This window comes from Theropithecus gelada, chromosome 15 (assembly GCF_003255815.1).
Source record: "Theropithecus gelada isolate Dixy chromosome 15, Tgel_1.0, whole genome shotgun sequence".
Lineage (NCBI taxonomy): Eukaryota > Metazoa > Chordata > Mammalia > Primates > Cercopithecidae > Theropithecus > Theropithecus gelada.
Genome location: NC_037683.1, coordinates 18,800,791 through 18,817,773, shown reverse-complemented (window position 1 = coordinate 18,817,773; position 16,983 = coordinate 18,800,791). Strand labels below are relative to the sequence as shown.

General features: G+C 42.5%; 1 protein-coding gene across 1 annotated transcript in view; it reads right to left on the bottom strand.

The window, feature by feature from the left end:
• Nucleotides 1-16,983, bottom strand: part of TTLL11 (tubulin tyrosine ligase like 11) — a 268,572-nt gene that overhangs the window by 208,952 nt on the left and 42,637 nt on the right. Inside the window, exon 2 of the mRNA XM_025359662.1 lies at nucleotides 4,292-4,388. Coding sequence (XP_025215447.1) covers nucleotides 4,292-4,388 — 97 coding nt within the window. The remainder of the gene's footprint in view (nucleotides 1-4,291; nucleotides 4,389-16,983) is intronic.

Here is a 16,983-nt window from a genome sequence, read left to right as displayed (position 1 = left end):
AGATGTCCCTATGAGGGCAGTTCGCCTATCAATTGGGAAAACTTCCTAATTCAGGTGGGAGTCTCTGACACCAAGGGCTTACCTCCTGCCCCTCCTTCTGAGGCAGGCCTGGGTGCTTCCGTCTGCTATGCTGGAGTCTCAAGTCCTGGTGGGTCTCATCCCATTCAAGTTAACTGAGAGCGTAACAGTTCAATCTCAGGTCTGCCCAGGCAGCCCTATTTCACCCAGTTAACATAAAACAAAACAAATCAAAACTGAGCTATACTTGGAACACTATTCAATCAAAATATTATTTATAACAATAATTCTTGGCAAAAACACATCAGAACCACCAAACAACAAATAAATACTTTCAGATCCATCCTATTCTATTCCCATTGCCCCTGATTCATTCATCTCTCAGGTGGATGTTGTAGCAGACTCTTAGCTACATCTCTGTTTCTTCTGTCAGCGGTCTCACCCATTTCTAATGTGTCCCTCTGGCTGATCTTGCTAACATGCAAGCTGACCCATGTCACTGTCTGGCTTAAAAATTCCTCAGTGGCTCCCCATGACTTTCAGGCTCTAACAATGCTATACTTGGGTTCCTGCTCATCACCCCTCCCCTACCCCGCTCACCTGATGCCCTCTAACCATGGTGGGCCACTTGCCCTTTGCTGAATGAGCAATATGCTCAAGGCATTCTGTCTTTGTACCAACTCTGCTCCCTTGTTTGGCATGGGGATCGGGCCCATCCATCCTGGAGGCTCAGTTTCCACGCCAGTCCTCTTCTCCAGGATCTCTCACCCTGCTGCTCCGTGGGCAAATCTGGGTTAGGTTGCCTGCCCTTGCTCCAGACCTCCACAGCATTCCAGCTTCCTCCAGCATAGCCCTTAGGCTGCATTTTTCTTCTCTCTTTACATGCCTTTCTCTGTGTCTTTGTAGCTCCAGAGCCCAGACCAATGCTTGATAGATGGCTGTCCCCACATGTTCCTCACTGAAGCTCCCTCCCTCTCCAGCAAAAAGCCTCCTTCTCAGGTGGGCTCTCAGGTACCACCTGCCATGTGATGCCATACATCTCAGACCCTGAAGCTCAGCAAAAGACCTGCTCAGAAGCTGAGAATGGACAGTTTTGGACTTTCTTAGAGCTAAATCTGATATGTCTAATCTGATATGTCTGATTTAGATATGTCTAAAGAAAGTAGACATATCTAATCATCTACTTTCTTTAGACGTATCTAAATCAGATTATTTTCATAGAAAGTCTTAATTCATCAGCCAAAATATAATAATGTATTTTAAACCAGGAAATTACCCATAGAAAAGTGACTAAAATCTAATGTGCTGACACAAACAAAATTAATCACTTCCATGTGTATATATCTGTTCTCAGTTGACCCAGCACATATAGTGTTTATACTTGCCTGGGATATCCACTAGAACTTACCCTAAGTAATATACAATGCATAGAAAGTACATTTAGAGTTATGGGATATATGAGAGACAGAAAATAAGCTTGGACACAAACTGGTATCAGAGGACAGACTGTTCTGGAATCACCCCTCTGCTGAGGATTACTACCTTTCACAGGGCAGAGGGTGTGGCAGTACTGTTCCTCTGCCTAGAGGTTCAAGAGCCTTCTTTGTCATTAGAACTAATTAATTTCTGTTAGTAAAGTGGAAAAGTCTATGTTCCAATCACTGACATGTGGAATACAGGATGGGGCAAACTTGCTTGTTTGGAATGAATATCATTCTAGCACCTTTAATGAAACTAATCCTTGGGGGGGTACTTCATTCTATATTTCTAATTTGTATTCTGAATGTAGATCTATAGCTACTTCTTTCCTACTCTCAGCCACTAGGTGAGGCATGAGCAAATGGGGAAACTGTAAATGAAGCCTCATTTGATGATTCATGTCTTAGGAACTCAGTCCTCATTTAAAGCATTTTCTCTTCCAAACTGTATTCTTCCAACATCCTAATAAGTCCTTTAAGTGGCATCACAAAGCATCCTTTTCTGAGCAGCAAGACGCAAAAAATAATAGCTATCCCATTAAACTGTTGGGCAAGAACTCTGGCTGCAACAATCATTCTTGTTCTGTAACAAAACCCTTTCTCCTTCTCTAAGGATAAATTTGACCTTGGGTTAACTTTCTATCTCGGTTCCCCTAGAAAACAAGGAAGGCAGAATGTTAGCTGAATTACTAGGCACAAAGCATATGGTTAAAATGATCCCTGACTTGGTAAATTGCATAAATATCTAGTAGAAAGCCATAGCTCCAAGCTTTTCTGAGTGCGACGATTCTTATAACTTAATATGACCCTTGCTGGGACCTTAGAAGCCATACTACGGAGCAGTTCTAAGAGATTCTGGCTCCTCTGGGGCATCTAAGCCAAGAAAGACTCATATCCGCCAATGTGGATCTAGTCCTTTTGCACCTGAGCTTTCACTTGAGGAGCCAGAGACTAGTCCCTGGAACTCCTGCAAACACTCCACTGAAGAGAAATGCTCGACACTGACTGGCCAGCAAGCTGTGTTTCCTGCCCTGTATCCTTCTAAGTGAATCTGAGCCAAGTGTGGTCTGTGATAGTGAACTTGTAAGACTGCATGCTTAGGTGAAAACCCCTAGTGGATGTGGCATAACTACCACCCAGTGTATAACGTACGAGCTATTGTGTTTTCTGCAATGTGTTTTCTTAAAGACGTGGGGTAGAATGTCAAGGAAAGAGTAAACTGATTCTCCCTTTAAAATAGGTAAAATTGATAAAATACTAAGAGAAAACACCTTATATTTAGGCTACTACACTAGGACTGCAACCATGCAAAAAGGATGAGTAAACATGTTTAAGGTTTGGGAGGAAATATAGAAATATTCACATCGCTGTTTTGTTAAATGAGACATGGGATTCAGGGTGATGTTCTTTTAAGAAATTATTTATTATGACATTATAATATAGTCTGTGAAATATATTAACATTTTAAAAAATAAGTGGAAGGCCCTTTGACTGCATCATACCCAGCTTAATCCAGTGCTCCTCCCTAAGCTGTCCTACCATCTTAAATATCCTCTTCATTCAGCCATCAAAAATAACGAAGAGACCCGGTAGAGTGGCTCACGCTTGTAATCCCAGCACTTTGGGAGGCTGAGGCAGGTGGATCACTTCAGGTCAGGAGTTTGAGACCAGCCTGGCCAACGTGACATAGCAAAAGCCTGTCTCTACTAAAAATACAAAATTAGCCGGGTGTGGTGGTGCAGGCCTATAATCCCAGCTACTCAGGAGGCTGAGGCAGGAGAATTGCTTGAACCTGGGAGGTTGCAGTGAGCCAAGATCATGCTGCTGCTCTCCAGCCTGGGCGATAGAGCGAGACTCCATCTCAAAAAAGTGGTAGAGATTAAAACGCAAAACAAAAAAGTTGTATTGGGAGGTTGGTAGTGGAGTGAGGGAGGATATCTTAGTTCTGGCTATGACGCTTTTCTAGCATTAAGATTTCTCCTTGTAGGATAAGTCTTGCTGAGATAATGTCATTAGGCAAAAGGCAGAGGCTGGCTGCAGCCTGTAGTACTTAGTATGGAGACTGGTATATTTGGTTTTAAAAATGATACCTCCAAATATAATACTTAAAGAAAAGGGAAGCTGATACCCCATTTCTATGACATATGCCTAGAATTTTGGTACTTTTGTTTCCTGCAAGAGTGAAATGTTCTATTTTTTTTCATTTTGATAATATATTCCTCTCCTTAGAACCCCACATTATATGTATAACCCAAAAAGTGGAAACCATGTTCTTCCACCAGTGGAATTAGACCAAGAAAGCCTGCCTTTGAACCTTTAAAAGTCTGTCTCCAATCCTTAAATCCTCTTTTTTTTTTTTTTCTGAGACAGAGTCTTGCTCTGTTGCCCAGGCTGGAGTGCAGTGGCCGGATCTCGGCTCACTGCAAGCTCCGCCTCCCGGGTTTACGCCATTCTCCTGCCTCAGCCTCCCGAGTAGCTGGGACTACAGGCGCCCGCCACCTCGCCCGGCTAGTTTTTTGTATTTTTTTAGTAGAGATGGGGTTTCACCGTGTTAGCCAGGATGTCTCGATCTCCTGACCTCGTGATCCGCCCGTCTCGGCCTCCCAAAGTGCTGGGATTACAGGCTTGAGCCACCGCGCCCGGCCCTTAAATCCTTAATAGCTAGTGAATACAGCAACTCCCAATTAAGAGTCCCCAAGTTTGATCTCAAAAATAACTGTCATATTTTTGTAGAAAAGTGTACCTGAGATTTGGCCCTAGAAACATTTTTAAATGTCAACAATAACAGCAAATACCTGGAAACTTGTTCACTTGACCGGAGAATATGTCATTGTCGTGAAACGAAACTCCGTGCCAGTAGATATCACAAGGCAAGCGCCGGCCAAATGGGAACTAGAAGAGAAAAAATGTGACTCACAATAAGAATAAGAAGAGCAGTGACCACACTGAGTATCTGTTACGTACAAATTCCCGGCACCCTGGTGCACTTACCATGGTTTAATCCTTCTAATACACATATGAGGTAAGTGATATTCTTTCCCATTTTACAGATGAGGAAACAGATTCAGACAGGTTTAAAAACTTGTTCCAAGTGGTAGAGCTCTGATTACATGTGGCAGATACTACACTCCTGGCTTTGCAGGCACCATTTCACCTTAATCCTTATAACTACCCTATAAAGGATTACTCCCATTTTGCTGATTCAAAACTTGGGTCTGACAGAGGTAATTTAACATGCCCAAGGGCCACACAGAGCTGGTAAGAGGAGGAACCAGGATTTGAGTCTGGGTCTATCCAAATTCCAAGCCCATACATCCCTTCCTCTGAAAATTACAACCCTCAACCGAGCCCAAAAGAATAAGCTTTCAGAGTCCCTCTTCCCCTCTCTCTCTCTCTCTCTCTCTCACACACACACACACTCTCTCTCTCTCTCTCTCCATGAAGATGAGATGAATGCCAATGCCTAAAACAGTTCCTGAAACTCGTAAAGACTTCCTGAATTAATAAATGAACAAATCAGGAGTGGTCATCTGACTCAAGATGAGACAACCAGATTCTCTCTTCTAGGAATCTGGAAATCAGAGACGCCAGGCAGCCTCTGCTGGCCCTTGAACTGGCAGGGATAAAAAGCCACGGCAGGGCAGCTGTGTTTGGCTATGTGCACAGTCTGCTGAGAGACAAGAAAGGAGCAGGTGTGGGAGGGAAGGCAGAGATGAGACCACATAACCCTAGAAACACAGACTGAGTGGCCTCAGACCCGCATGAGCCTATAAGACAGCCTTGTATCCTGAGAATACCTTTTTGGTCTTCTAAAATCCTGTTTGGCACAAGCTATAGAGTTTCAATTATTTGCAGCCAGAAAATCTCTCACTGAGACAAAAGTGCCTGTTCTTTCCACTACATCCTGCTGCTTCTCAAAGTTATCAACAAGCTCTGCATTTAATGAACCTATTTTTTAAATCTGTAACTCAGATTACCTTGTTAAAGGAGAAAAGGGAGGCCATGTTAGTTCATATCAGAATTTGCTTGTTAAAAGTGCACGCGAATAGGAATGCTAACACATTAAATAAAAATCTTTTGATTTTCCCATTCTAGGACTACAGGTAATCAGAATTTTTACCTACTTCAAGTTGGGGAGCCAAGGTCCGATGGAAGAACATAGCCTTACTAATGAAATGGTGGTGACTCAATGCTTTCCATCCATTCCACATTGAAATGAAGCCAGACTCAAGTCACTTAAATCAGTCACATTCTTTCAAAGCTGTGCACAGTGAGGCATATGTTGTACACTCTACTCATATTAACAACTTCCATCTATAATTTATAGCATTTTGCTCATTTTCTTTTTATGCAATAGGCTGTAAGTTATTAATTCAGTACTCACAAATACAAAGAGATACAACATATGTTATTTTCTTCTAGTTGTTAAGTGCTAATATAGAGAAGGAGAAAATAACCAGAATTAAGCAGGCTACCCACGCAAAGGGTAAAGTGGCTTTGTTGCCCACAATGAGGAACTAACACCTTGTCAGCAGGCAACCCAATGACTCTTATCTCCTTTTTCATCACTCTTCAATCCTTACCACCCTCATGAACACCAAATAGATCCTCCATTTAGAGACATCTTTAGCTCATTCAGTTTTGACAAACCACCATTTTTAAAAACGTGTCCATTCACTCAGGAATTATTATATGTTAGACTATGTGCTAGAAATATGGGGGACATAATTTTAAATAAGTCCCAGGATTTCATAATCCTACCTCTTTTTAAGCTCCTTTAAAAACTGTCCGCTTACACAGCTAACATCATACTCAATGGTAAAATACTAAAAGCTTTAAAGTTTTTCCTCCATGATCAGGAATAAGACAAAGATGCCCACCTCTATTTAACATCAACATAGTATTATAAATTCTAGCCAGAATAGGCAAGAGAAAGAAATAAAAGGTATCCACATTAGAAAACAAAAAGCAAAATTATCTGTACGTTGATAACATGATCCCATATGTAGAAAACTCTAATGATTCCACAGAAAAATATTAAAGGTAATAAACAAATTCAGCAAAGTTGCAGGATACAAAATCAACACATAAAAATCAGCTGTGTCTTCATACATGATAATGAACAATCCAAAAAGGATATTTTTTAAGGAATTCCATTTATAATAGCATCAAAAAGAATAAAATACTTAGGAATTAACCAAAAAGGTGAAAGACTTGTACACTGAAAACTATAAAATATTTGTAAAAGAAATTAAAGAATATATTAATACAAATAAATAGAAAGATATCCTATGCTCATAGACTGGAAGAGTTAATATTGTTAAGATGTCAGTATCACCCAAAATGATCTACAGATGCAATGCAGTCTCTATCAAAATCCCAATAACTTTTTTTCAAAATAAAAAAATCTACCCTACAATTCATATGGAATTACAAGGGACCCCAAATAGCCAAAACAATCTTGAAAAAAAAAAGAACCAAGTGGAGTTCTCACACTTCCTTTTTTTTTTTTTTTTTTTTTGAGACAGAGTCTTCTGTCACCCAGGCTGGAGTGCAGTGGCACAATCTCAGCTCACTGCAACCTCTGCCTCCCAGATCAAGCAATTCTTCTGCCTCAGCCCCCGAGTGGCTGGGATTACAGGCACCCGCCAGCACACCCAGCTATTTTTTGTATTTTTAGTAGAGGCTGGGTTTCACCATGTTGGCCAGGCTGGTCTCGAACTCCTGACCTCAGGTCATCCACCTACCTCGGCCTCCCCAAGTGCTGGGATTAAAGGCATGAGCCACTGCGCCCAGCCTGAAGGTCTCACATTTCCTGATGTCAAAACCTGTAGCAAAGCTATGGTAATGAAATAGTATATACAATAACAATGAGATACCACCAGACACCTATTAGAATGGCCAAAGTCCAAAACACTGACACACAAAATGCTGGCAAGGATGTTGAGCAACAGGAACCCTCATTCCTTTCTGGTGGAAATGCAAAACGGTAAAGCCACTTTAGAAGGCAGTTTGGCAGTTTCTTACAAAACGAAACATACTCTTATTATATAATCCAGCAATTAGTTCTCCTTGGTATTTACCCAAATGGGTTGAAAAACTTATATCTTGGCCGGGCGCGGTGGCTCAAGCCTGTAATCCCAGCACTTTGGGAGGCCGAGACGGGCGGATCACGAGGTCAGGAGATCAAGACCATCCTGGCTAACACGGTGAAACCCCGTCTCTACCAAAAAAGACAAAAAACTAGCCGGGCGAGGTGGCAGGCGCCTGTAGTCCCAGCTACTCAGGAGGCTGAGGCAGGAGAATGGCGGGAACCCGGGAGACGGAGCTTGCAGTGAGCTGAGATCCGGCCACTGCACTCCAGCCTTGGCGACAGAGCGAGACTCCGTTTCAAAAAAAAAAAGAAAGAAAAACTTATATCCACACAAAAATCTGCACATGAATGTTGATAGCAGCTGTATTCATAACTGCCAAAACTTGGAAGCAGCTGAGACATCCTTTAGTAGGTGAGTCCTTCTGTAGGTGAGTGGATAAATAAACTACAGTATATCCAAACAATGAAATATTTTTCAGTGCTAAAAAGAAATGAGTTGTCAAGCCACAAAAGATATGGAAGAATCTTACATGCATATTACTAAATGGAATAAGCCAATCTGAAAAAGCTACATGCTGTATGATTCCAACTAAATTACATTTTGGAAAAGGCAAAACTACAGACAGTAAAAAGATCAGTATTTGCCAGGGGCCAGAGGGCAGGAAAAGATGAATAGGTGAAGTACAAAGGATTTTAGAGCAGTGAAAATACTCTGTATGATACTACAATGGCAGATACGTGTCATTATACATTTTTCAAAACCCATAGAATAGCACCAAGAGTGAACAGTAATGTAAACTATGGGCTTTGGGTGATGATGACATGTCAATGTAGTTTCATCAGTTGTAAAAAATACACCACTCTGATTCGGGATTTTGATGGTGGGGGAGGCTGTGAATGCAGGTGGGGGAAAAGGTATATGGAAAATCTCTGCACCATATGCTCAATTTTGCTGTGAACCAAAAATGCTTTAAAAATGAAAACAAAAACAAATGAAAAAAAGATCAGTGTGGTACTGGCATAAAGACAGATATAGAGGCCAGTGGGATAGGATAGCTCAGAAATAAAGTCTCTCAGGTATGATCAAATGATTCTCAACAAGGATGACAAGACTATTCAATAGGGAAAGGGCAGTCTTTTCAACAAGCGGTGCTGGGAAAACTGAATATCCACATGCAAAAGGAATGAAGTTGGACCTTTACCTTATACTGTATACAAAAATTAACCCAAAATAGATCAAAGGCCTAAACATATGAGCCAAAACTATTAAATCCTCTAGAAGAAAATATAGGAGAAAACCTTCATAACACTAGAAATATAGAAAATATAGGAGAAAAGCTTCATAACACTAGAAATATTGAAAATATAGGAGAAAAGCTTCATTAACACTAGAAATATAGAAAATATAGGAGAAAAGCTTCATTAACACTAGAAATATAGAAAATATAGGAGAAAAGTTTCATAACACTAGAAATATAGAAAATATAGGAGAAAAGCTTAACACTAGAAATACAGAAGATATAGGAGAAAAGCTTCATAACACTAGAAATACAGAAAATATAGGAGAAAAGCTTCATAACACTGAATTTGGCAATGATTTCTTGGATACGACAACATAAGCACAGCCAACAAAAAACAAAATAGGTAAATCAAAGATTAAAATTAAAAACTTTTTTGCATCAAAAAACACTATGAACAGAGTGAAAAGGCAACCCACAGAATGGCAGAAAATACATGAAAATCATATATTTGATAATAGATCAATATTCAGAATATATTTTTAAACTCCTACAACTCAACAATGAAAAAACACTTACAAAATGGACAAAAGTCCTGAATAGACATTTCTCCTAAAATATACTAATGGCAATGAGCATATGAAAACATATTTAACATCATTAATTATTTTAAAAATTGCAAATCAAAATCATAAGAAACTGCTTCATACCCATTAGGATAACTATTATCAAAAACAGGCTGGGTGAGGCAGCACACACCTGTAATCACAGCACATTGGGAGGCTGAAATGGGAGGAGTTCAAGACCAGCCTGAGCAACATAGCAGGGCCCCCATCTAACAAACAACAGCAACAAAATACCCAAAAAATTAGCTGGGCATAGTGGCATGCCTGTAGTCCCAACTACTCGGGAGGCTGAAGTGAGAGGATTGCTTGAGCCCAGGTGTTTGAGGCTATAGAGAACTATGATTGTACCACTGCTCTCCAGCCTAGATGATAAAGAGAGATCCTATCTAAAAAAGAAAAAAAAACGGGAAATAAGCGTTGACAAGTATACAGAGAAATTGGAACCCTTGTGCATTAAGAATATAGAAAGCTGCTGTAGTTTTAAAAAAAATTACTGGCTGATTGATCTAGCAATTCCAGTTCTGGGTGTATCCCCCAAAAGAAATGAAAGCAGTCTGGGTGCAGTTCCTCACCCCTGTAATCCCAGTACTTTGGGAGGCTGAGGTGGACAGATCACCTGAGGTCAGGGGTTCAAGATCAGCCTGGCCAACATGGCGAAACCCCGTCTCTACTACAAATACAAAAATTAGCCGGGCGTCGTGGTGCGCCTGTAATCCCAGTTACTTGGTAGGCTGAGGCAAGAGAATCGTTTGAACCCAGGAGGCAGAGGTTGCAGTGAGCCGAGATCACACCACTGCACTCCAGCCTGGGTGACAGAATGAGACTCCATCTCAAAAAAAGGAAAAGAAATGAAAGCTGAAACTCAAACAGATATTTATATACAACATTCATAGGAGCATTATTCACAATAGCCAAAATATAGAAAAAGCCCAGGTGTGTCCATTAGTGGATGAAGAAATAAACACAATATGGTATATAAATACAATAGAAAATTATCCAGCCTCATAAAAGAAGGAAATTCTGCTATAGCATGGATATACCTTGAAGATGTGATGCTAAGTGAATGAGCCAGACACAAAAAGACAAATATCATATGATTCTACTTATCTGAGGCACATAGAGTAGTCAAATTCAAAGAGGCAGAAAGTAGGATGGTGGTTGCCAGGGGCTGAAGGGAACAGAAATAGGGAGTTAGTGTTTAATGGGTACAGAGTTTCAGTTTGGGAAGATGAGAAAGTTCTGGAGATGCATGACAGTGATGGTTGGACAGCAGTGTGATTGTACTTAAAGCCACTGAACTGTACACCTAAAAATGGTTAAAATGGTAAATTTTATATCATGTATGTTTTACCACAATAAAAACAAAACACCATCTGCTTAAGCCCCCTGATACAGTTTGGATTTGTGTCCCTGCCCACATTTCATGTCGACTTGCAATCCCCAGTGTTGGAGAAGAGGCCTGGTGGGAGGTGATTAGTTCATGGGGACAGACTTCCCTCTTGCAGTTCTCGTGACAGTGAATTCTCACAAGACCTGGTTGTTTAAAAGTGTGTAGCACCTCCCCTTTCTCTCTCTTCCTCCTGCTCCAGCCATGTAAGATGCCTCCTTCCTCTTTGCCTTCTGCCATGATTGTAAGTTTCTGCGGCCTCCCCAGCCATTGTTTCTGTACAGCCTGTGAACCATGAGCCAATTAAACCTCTTTTCCTTATCCATTACCCAGTCTCAGGTACCTCTTTATAGCAAGAACAGACTAATACACCCTCTGTGGCTGAGGGGCCATTTGTGGCTCTACTCTGAGCTGCAGCGTAGAATGCTATTCAGATTGTCATGGAGCATTGAAAGCTGACAAATGGTTCTCAGATCCCCATTCTCCATCTTTTTCCAGTCCTGACCATCCTTGCAGTTACCCGGGTTCTAAATCTGGTAGACATCTTTCCTTTTCTCTTCCTCAGACACTTTTGGGGAAAGCACTGGATTTGGGATCAGAAGACCTGAGAGTCCTAGACTTGTCTCTGGCACTCACTGTGAGATCATAATCAAGCCTCTATCCTCAGGAGATGGAGATGAGGAAACGTGGGAAGATAGCGAGGAGAACCAACCAAGATATGGAAATGGAAGTCCCTAGTACATGCCACAGAACAATACAATCTGAGTTCCATCATTGATTCAGGTACTCATTAGGTGTTGATTAAGTACCTCCTATGTGGCAAAGGGTCTCAGGAACCAACAACACAACAGGATATGTCTGCCTTCGTGGAGTATACAGTCCACTGGGGAGAAGGCGATAAGCCAGATGGTGCTCAAAGTTATCACTATAAACCATGGTAGGGGCTGTGGAAGGAATACCAAAGAGCAACGAGGGCACAGGGGGACCCAATCACATCTGGGGAGCCTGAGAAGGTCACCCCATGTCAGGGGTGTCCATTTGTCCAGGAAGCTTCCAGCGTATGCCTGTTGTCCTGGTGTTATTGTTTATAACACCCCTAGCACTTTCAAATGTATCCCAGTTTGGGCAATAAATCAAATGGTCAACCTTTTCCTGAGGATGGGCAATTTGAGCTGAGACTGGAAGGAAGAATGGGAGTTGACTAGGAGATGAGGGAGGAAGGGCGTTCAGACAGAAAATAAATGTGTAAAAGCACAGAGGTAGGACACAATGCAAAGCCTGAAGCAGGGTCAGGGTGGCTGTAGCAGAGAAGACAAGAGGGAAGTGGTGGAGATGAGACTTCAGCAGGGGGCAGCTCAGGTAGGGCTGCACCTTGTGCTGGAGCACACCCCCACCACCCCCACCACCCCGCCCCCAGAAAAGAATGAACCCAGTGAGCCAACCAGGAAAGAGAGATCACAGAGAGGGAGACTACGTGTTGTAAAAGCAAGGGAAAAGTGTTTCAAGACTAAAGGAGTGGTGGGAGGCTGAGAGGTCAGACAAGATGAACATTAAAAACTGCTCATTTGATATAACGCCACAGAGAGCTTTGGAACCACTCCAGTTCACACCATCACCTTCCTGATTCTCTCACTATGCTTAGGATGTGCCTGTGCTGTTCTTTAGTTATTTCATGTGTAATCCTTATCTCCCTCATTAACACTATGCATTTCCAGGGCTAGGAACAATTTGACATGCTTGTCTCAGGTCTCCAGTGGGGTGTAACCAGGTATCTGGCAGGTCCCAGGCCCACAGGAAAATTAGAAGCCATAATCCTGAGAATCACCCATGTCACCTTCTCCCTCCTCAACATCCACTGGGCAGCAAGCCCTCTGGTTGATCTCCTAGCTTATTTTTAATTTTCTCTCCTTCCTGAATCCCCACTGCCTCTGCCTTAGTTCAGGGCCTCATCTCTCACCAGCCTCCTCCCCCATCTCCGTTCCTCCATGGTCTCCTCTTTAGTCTACCTGACACACAGCAGGATGAGAGACTTTTATTTTCATTATTTTTATTTTTATTTTTATTTTTTTCAGAGATGGGGTCTCACTCTGTCAGACAGGCTGGAGCGCAGTGGTGTGACCATAGCTCACTGCAGCTTCAAACTCCCGGCCTCAAGTGATCCTCCTGCCTCAGCCTCCCTAGTAGCTGGAACTATAAGCACATGGCACAGCACCTGACTATATCTTTTACTTTTTGTAGAGTCAGAGTTGCGCTGTGTTGCCCAGGCTGGTCTCAAACTCCTGGCCTCAAGCAGTTTTCCCATCTTGGCTTTCCAAAGTGCTGGGAATTATAGATGTGAGGCACTGAGCTCAGCCCAGATTTTTATTTTTAAACACAGCTCTGACCATATCGCTCCTTTGCTTAAACTCTTCAATGCCTCCCCAGGGACTGACCACAGGATCAAGGCTAAGCCCCAAGCCTCATCTGAAAGACACTTCACAGACTCCCCTCTGCCAACCTGCCCACCTCAAGTTGGGTCACTTAACTCTTGGGCACTTGCACTGCCACTGTGACTGCTCTCGATCCTTTAAGGATACAGCACTTTATTGTTCGGTGGCCTGGGTTTCTTCATGTCATTTCTTCCGCCTGGGATCTTCTGACTGGGCTTGCCCATCCACTCCCCCTCCATGATGATGATCTCTTGGCTCTCTTTGTCTGTGACCTCTGTCGCTACACCCATCACAGGTCATTCTGCAACATCTTGTCTGCACATCTGTCCGCCTGGCCTCTTCGCAAACTCTTTAAGCACAAGGAGAGCCCCATGCTCATCAGTGTACCCCTAACACCAAGTCTTCAGCACCCTGTAGGCTTTGTTTTTAACCTTTCTGAGGTCATAAATCCCTTTGAGATTTGTGTCAGGAAAAAAAAAAAAAGCACACACATGCACAAAATATTCCACGTGAGCTTAGGAGATTCAAAGACTCCCTACAGCCCCTAGTTATTCTCAGATACCAGTGTTAGCAATGTCTGCAGTAATGTTTCATGAATGAATGAACTCACAAAGAGCAGTCACTCAAATACATGTCATCATCATCACCACTAACATTAGCATTTAGGTAATGCTTATTCCTATGTCTATGTGTTAAACACTTTACATGTATGACCTTATTTAATCCACAAACATGATAAAGGTGCTATTAACCCTATGATAAAGGTTATGATATAGGTGCTACTATTAACCCTATTTGCAAATGAGGGCACCAAGCGCTAGGAGAGTAAATAACTTTCCCAAGGTCACAGAGGTATTATAGTAAGGACAGAGGCAGGATCAAATCCAGGTCTGCACAGTTTCAAGGCCCATGCACTTCAGCACTGAAGATGTCTTTTTGGAGATCGCTATAGTCTTATTTATTAGTCACAGATGAATAACTGTAACTAACCTACCCTCACCCTACATGCTACCATCTTTGTCACAAAGCAAGTTCCTCCCCCAGAGTATACACCTGGATGGACCCGAAATCTTTTCCCACTTTACCAGAAGAACTAAAAGCAAACTTGCAAAATAGTCACATTCATGAGAACTGAAGCTGTTAAATGTTCTTTGAGCAAATCTGTGTTTAAGGAATTGATGTTCGGGTCCCTCTTCTAATGGCCCAAACAGAAAGTTCAAGTCCCCCTGGGGATTTTGCAAAATGAAATTTCACAGTGAATGCTGATGAAAGCACAGTTCACATTTCTGTACTTTGTGAATGATTTTCTTCATAAAGCTTCTCTATGAACAGAAAGCATTTCAAGTGACTGAGGATAAAGGTGGCAAATAAGCTTTGATATGAGCAAGTCTGTGGGCAATGCATCTGTAGGCGGGAAATGGTCCATATGGCTGCTCTAAGATGAGGGGTCCAAAGTACTCAAAGGAAACACAGGGAAGGTGAGGTGGCTAAAGCACCAAGCATGGACCAGCAAGACCCGGGCTCAAGCCCAACCCACCACACCCTGCTCAGAGACTCTGACAGTGACTTTGCCCTTTTAAGCTTCCACAGCTCAGCCACAACTGAGAAAAACAATAGTAATAAAACCTGTCCACCTCCCAGGGCTGTTATGTGGACTGTGATAACACATGGGAAAGCACTCTGTAAATAGTACATTGCTGTTATATGAGACAGGTTATTATTTTTAATGTCCAAGGAAATCACCTCAACAAGTAACTTCAATTTAAAAAGACGCCAACCAAATATCGCGTGTCATTAGGACAGCTCTTGAGTAAGGACACTGCGGTGTGCCTGCACTTGGGAAACCTTCCATGATGCCTTCAGGCAGGTTAATAGAGTTCTCTCCAATGTTCCCCTGGCATTCTGTTGGTGCCAGTAATATAGTCACTGCCTCACGGGGCATTTATGTTTACACGCCTGCCTCCCTCACCTGACAGGATGCTTCAGGGGAGAGACATTTTATTCTTCTTTCTACCCTCTCCCCTACCTGTGGTCTGCAGCCTCAAAGATGGTCCCCAATGATCCCTGCCTCCTGGAATTCATTCCCTGTGTGTCCTCTCCCACACTGTCACAGGCTTGTTCTAGATGACCAATGGCATACAGCAGAAGTGATAAGCCATCACCTCTGATATTTAGGATATTTTTATAAAAAGACTATGGCATCTGCCTTAGTCTCCCCACTCCCCCTTGCTTTGGGAATGCCTAGAGAGATGCCCACGTGGTAAGCAATCAAAGTCACCTGCCATCAGCCATGTGAGTGAGCTTGGAAGTGGATCCGTCAGCCCCAGTCAAGTACTCAGGGTCTGCGGCCCTGCCCAACAGCTTGATTGTAGCTTCATGAAAAAGCCTAAGCCAGAACCACCCAGCTAAGTCACACTCAGATTCCTAACCCTCAGAAATGGTATAAGATCATGGATGTTTCTGTTTTAAGCTGCTAAGTTTTGGGGAAATTTGTTACACCGCAATAGATAATGAATGCACCATTTCAGTTTTAGAGCAAGGTCCCAGAGATAGAACATGTTCTGAGAATGAAGGAATTTAAGATAAATATATCCTTATAATATAATGAATATAATAATTACTATTGAGTACTTAACAATGTGCCTGATATCTTACATAAATGCCTCCATTTTACAGATAAAGAAATATAATCGCATTGCTAATAAGTGACAAACCCAGAATTTGAAGCCATGTTGGTTTATCTCCAAAGATTGCACTCCTTCAATTCGACTAAGGGGAATGGATGGATGGATGGATGGATGGATGGATGAATGGAATGAGCACATAGAGCAGAGAGTTGTGACAAACACTTCAAAGAAGATGTCATAAATTTCTTTAATATACCCTGCAGTTTCTGCCTTGGCATTCATTTTGTGGCCTGGCATAAGTTATTTGAAACCCAGTCATACCACATCGCCTTTGGCCTAGTTAAAACTTTCCTTTCCATGTCGTTGTTGGTGATACTGCCTGCTTGTTGCTCATCCTACGGACCCAAAACCCAGCGCACCCACAGCTGCTGACCACAACAAAACCTAATCACCAACACCAGAGTCTCTCTGTCTCTCTTCTCTCTCTCTCTCTCTCTGTGTGTGTGTGTGGGTGTGTCTCTCTCTCTTGCTCACTCACTCACTCTCACTTCCTATTCACTGGTTGCGCTCTCTGTCCCCTCTAGATTTCCAGATGGTCCCCAGTCAATGCCCCTAATCTCTCTGGATCCTCTGAGTAATAAATTTCTTCCGTTTCACCTCCTCATCGTGTTGTCTCATCTAACACACACCCAAACCCAACCATCCCCTTCGTCAGGGCTCTCCTAGAGACTGGCTATCTGGGCTTGTGGCCACACTCAACAGAGAGACCTCAAGACCAAATTAGAAAGAATCTATAACAATAAAAATTGTAAAAGAAAAAACATAGCACAGAAAAGTCCAGAAGAGGCTAACTAAGACAAAGAAAGGACTAAGCAACTGCCCTTCAAGAGTGTACCAAAAACCCCGTCTCTACTAAAAAATACAAAAAACTAGCCGGGCGCGGTGGCGGGCGCCTGTAGTCCCAGCTACTCAGGAGGCTGAGGCAGGAGAATGGCGTGAACCCGGGAGGCGGAGCTTGCAGTGAGCTGAGATCCGGCCACTGCACTCCAGCCTGGGCGGCAGAGCGAGACTCCGTCTCAAAAAAAA